The 5,122-nt window shown below is 29.8% G+C and overlaps 1 protein-coding gene across 1 annotated transcript; it reads left to right on the top strand.

The window, feature by feature from the left end:
• Nucleotides 1–139: 139 nt before the first annotated feature.
• Nucleotides 140–3,797, top strand: LOC108552618 (outer dense fiber protein 3). The gene is made up of 4 exons (XM_017907256.1): nt 140–215; nt 335–529; nt 1,078–1,193; nt 3,567–3,797. Exons 1-4 carry the CDS (start codon nt 140–142, stop codon nt 3,795–3,797), a joined length of 618 nt encoding a protein of 205 aa, XP_017762745.1.
• The last annotated feature ends 1,325 nt before the right edge of the window (nt 3,798–5,122 follow it).

Below are 5,122 nucleotides of genomic sequence, written 5' to 3'. Positions count from 1 at the left end.
TTGCAATTGTCAACATATCCGCAAGTTATACCAACATATCAATCACCTGTTTACATCAAACATGGATCCATCAAAATAATACCATCCAAAATTTATTTAACTTAAATTTTTCTGGACATGTAAATTATCAAGTATAAAAATGCCACCAAAACCAGACACACAGTCAAAAACTGAACCAGACAAATATATAGGAAGTCCTGCATGCAATTACAGAAGTAAACAATAAAACGTCATTTCGTTCTGTTACAATTTCCATGTTTTTAATTATGTTTATACAGAAATAGTATTGGATTTGATTGAATATCATAGTAATTTAACACATTTTATACGTTAGGTCCGGGTCCAAAATATAATCTTAAAACACTTGTTGGTTTCCGAGAACATTGTATTTCTAAACATCGAAATCCAGCTTACACTTTCGGCAACAGACAACCCTTTTTACAATTATGTGAAGGTCCAGGGCCAAAATATCTGATTCCCGAGCCGAAACGTGAAGGCTTTTCATTTGGATTAATAGGAAAAACTTTTGGTATTCTTTTTATTCTACTCTTTTGGTTAAAATTTAGTTTAAAATAAAATATTTTTAATATTTAATTCATATTTAATTCTATGCAGTATCAGAAATTTAAAAAATTTATTACACCTTTCTTAAACTGTGCATTATGTTATTGAAAAAAAAATTGATTTGATTTTGCTGTTTATGTTATTTCATTATAATAAAAATTCCATATAATTTGTAAAAAATGTTTTTTTATAAATTTGGGAACATTTGAATAAAGTGGAAATTATATAAAATATCAAACTAGATTATGTAGTAGAATTTTAATATTAATACAATTTTCAAATTTACAAGGTATTATAATCTGGTTTAATTTTACTTACAATACTTTAAACACTTAATTTTTGAACTATCGCTATATTTTTAATTTGAAAAATTTAAAATATGATTTGTATTTGAAACTGTAACAATACATAATAAAGAATGATTAATATTTTACATTCACAAGGTTATAGTTTATAATTATTTTGTTAAAAATAAATAATTATGTATGTTAGAACTTTCTTTCCTTTTGCTAGGTCCTCCTTGTGTGCCTGGTCCCAAATATTTGTTACCAACTCCAAAAACACCAGCATTTACAATAAAATCCAGAACTAAACCTAGAGACACTTGTTTCACACCAGGTCCTTATAATGTAAAGTTGCCTCCAGCAGGTCCAGCTTTTTATATGTACGTATTCCTTTTATACTACATATGTGTATACAAAATAAGTACCTATGCATTGATACTTTATATACTCATATAAATATAATCATTAATGTATCATTTCACATCAAATCTTAAATGTTATTAATTTAGAGATATGAAAATCATAACGAAGATAGAACATGATTTGTTGGCTTTTGATTCTAATATATTTTTGTGGTATTGTAGTGTATCAGGTTTTTATTAATGTTTATACAATCCTAGATGTAGGAATTTCATAGATCCAGATATTTAATGTTACATATGTCTTTGAAATATTACAGTAGGAAGTTTGCATTCTAGTATCTGTATAATATAGTAATAAATAATTAATGGGTTAGTGAATTTTTATTTGGTAGGTTTGGTCTTTGATCAAATTTGTTATATAATTCAGATAATTCATATTATTTAATATTTTTATGTTAATTTTCGTAAAAGTAATAATTACTTTGATGAATAATAAATAGCAAATTTTATATTAGAAAGAAGAAATTTGATTGTAATCTGTAAGAAAGATCTAATTTTAATTTAAGAAAATTGCCATAATGTGATTATATTATAATGTTCTATAAATTTAAAAGAGAATAAAAGAAATAAAAATGATAATACTTTGATAGTGAATAGTAATATCATACACAAAGATTATTGTAATATTGTGGTTATATTTATAGGAAGGAAATAGATAATATTATAAAAAAAAGTGTTATATATATTTAAATATATGATTGCTGTACTGAAAGACAATATATATATACATATATATAATAGAAAGATATTGAAAGTGTAAAGACAATACAATAATACAAATCTAGAAGATAATAAAAACAAAGAAAAATTTTATTTTTTAATTATATAAGAAAATGTTAAAAAATTGTAAATTACTTATTATTTTTATTAATAATGTTGTAAAGTAAAAAGTAAATCTCATACTTACACTAGAAAAGGAAATAGAAAAAAGCATATATAATCAGGGATATTTATAATAAAGTTAATTATATCAAAAAGAGAGTTAGACAAGAAAAAGTTACACAAGACAAGCATAAATAAAGGAAAAATAATTAAAATTATAATCATAAGGCTATCATACATGATAATATTGCAAATTCAACAATTTGATCGAAGGAAAAAGTTCAAAATATCCTTTATAACATATTTAAAAATTTTTGTAATCCATGAAGTAGTTTTCTAATGTGTTCATCATATCTTCTTACATAATAAATGATAAATTAAATTGTTAAAATTCAATAGTTTGTGTCAAAATTAAAATAATTAAAGTAGCAATTTTTTTTATAGAAATAAAGTATTAGGTTTGATATTTCCTTAATTCTACAACACATTTTAAGTACTTTGATGTGTTCAAAATTATCTTTTATTAATAATCTAATCTATGATTTATTTTCATTTCAAACAAATTTATCAGTTTTCATTAGTGTTTTTTTTCTTTTTTACAAGGGTCTGCTTTTATAAACAAATATTAATTTTTTAAAAAAGATTAGAAATTAATTAAATTTTTATAGATGTGTATCTGCAATCATTATAAATTAGAGATTAGTTTTATTAAAATTAAACAACTATGTCAAATAATGTATACTTATAGTGTTTATCTTCGAAGGAAAAAAAATGTAAATTAATAAAAAAGTTTTAACATCAGCGAAAATATATGTTTGCGTATAAACATGCACGAACAATATTGAAAGGGTTATGCATAAAGTTATGGAAAAATAGAAAATAAATACATTCAAAGGAAAGAGAACAGTTACTTCGAAAATGTGGATGGAAGGAATCATGAACAAAAAATTGTTTATTATTTAAGTTAAGGATAATAATTATAAAATATAAAGTGATTAAAGAAGGAGACCACATGATTTAAAAAATATACTTTTGTCGTTTTGATTATATATAACTGTAAGAAATATCATCAATGTGCGATCGATACAGGGATCCACTAAATAACACTACGGCTCTGCACATGTGCGCAAACGTAGTACGATAAATGCGCGGGAAAGCGTCTATCGGCTTGGCGTTAGTTATATTGCGAATGGCGTAATCTCAAGATGTGTGCAGAGAATATTCAATATTACATCGTATTTTAGACTGCCAAATATACCTAGTTTATTTATACTTTTTAGCTACTAAATCCGTCTTATTATGTTGGTAGAAAAATAATTTCCTTTTTTGTATTTTCAATTTTTGCAGCTTGATATTGGAATAAATGTGGTTATGTTATGTATCGTTCGAAAGCGTTGACTCCGCTCCGTATTTTAATAATAAACATTTTGTATATAGCGATGATTTACGTTTTATTTAGGTTATTTAATTAAAGATGGGAAAAAAGCAAATTCGAGTGATTTTCTTGTACGAGTTCAAACTGAGCACTAAAGCAACGGAAACTGCTCGGAAAATTAATGATGCTTTTGGCCCTGGCACTGTTCATGAACGTATAGTACGACTTTGGTTTAAGAAGTTTCGTAGTGGAGATAAGGGCCTTAAAGATCAAGAAGGTCGTGGACGTCCATCGGCAATTGACAATGACCAATTGAAAGGCATTGATTGAAGCAGACCCCCGCACAACGATTAGAGAGCTTGCGAAAGAATTAGACGTATCTCATCCGACAGTTCTGGACCATCTGAAACAACTTGAAAGAACAAAAAAGCTTGACAAATGGGTCTCGCACGAACTAAAGAAAAATTAGTTAAAGTGAAATTAATTAAAAAGTATAAAAACATGAAAAGGGGCTAATTAGTTAAAGTGAAATTAATTAAAAAGTATAAAAGTATAAAAAGTAAGGCTAGATGTAATCTTGTACCACGTATTTGAAGAAAAAAACTCAGCATTATATACTTCCCAAACACTCAACAAACAGGGAAATTAGGAAATGACAATTATGAATGGTGGAAAATTCAGATGAGGAGCATTTTACGTTTCAACGGACTGTGGGGATATGTAAACGATACGATTACTAAAATGAAAGATAATGCTGCACAATGGACGTCTACAGTCGAAAAAGCTCTCGACTTGATTATATTGAGCTTACACAAATCCTAGTATAATAATATTAAAAGGTTTGACACTTCATTAGAGACATGGGAAGCGTTGAGCAACGTGTATAAACCAAAAGGACTCATGCAACAGTGCTGCTTAAACAACAGTATAGAATGAAGAAAGAAAAGAGACAAACCATGTCTCAATATGTGAATGAATTTGTTCAAAAAGTAACTTGCAACTGGCAAGCGCAGGCATCAAACTACCGGAAACACTATTACCAATCATATCACTGTAGGATAGTTTTAGAAAATAGACATAAAGTGCAGAAAGACCTGTTACGGCCTTTCAATAGCCAAATCCTAAATGCCGAACAGTACGTGTCTCGGGGTTTATTTGCTCGGGTCACCAGACACGAGGCATCGTTGAAAAGCCTATTTAGGCTATCAGGCTCCGGCATTTAGGATCTGGCTGTCAGATAGACCGTGGAAGGTCGGGGCCAGGTCATGTGAGGTGGCCTCGCGCAACCCCGGCTTTCCCCGGCATAAACCGGCGGTGACGCGGCCATGGTCACCTCTCGGGAAGGGTCCCCGAGAGTGTGACCCTTCGTAGGGGCTAACTCGGAGGGAGGAGTCTCCTCCACCCTTGACCTTGACAGGGGGAGTTTCTCCTCCTTCGGGGAGACGCTTGTTTTCTAGACGGGCTTTAACCCTTTGCGGTCGATGTCCCACAGCGGGGATGTAGCGACCAAGTTCTCACCCTCACCAATAGATGGATTCCTACTTGAAGGAGGTTCGAGGATTTTCTCACAAGTCCACGGTGAAGCCTCGACTTCTCTTAAATACAAGTTCCTGTGACACCTAAGTATTCCAGTGTCTAAGGCAGGGCCTGCTGAA

Source organism: Eufriesea mexicana, unplaced genomic scaffold (genome assembly GCF_001483705.2).
Source record: "Eufriesea mexicana isolate 0111107269 unplaced genomic scaffold, ASM148370v2 scaffold7532, whole genome shotgun sequence".
Taxonomy (NCBI): Eukaryota; Metazoa; Arthropoda; class Insecta; order Hymenoptera; family Apidae; genus Eufriesea; species Eufriesea mexicana.
This window is presented reverse-complemented; position numbering and strand designations above follow the sequence as displayed.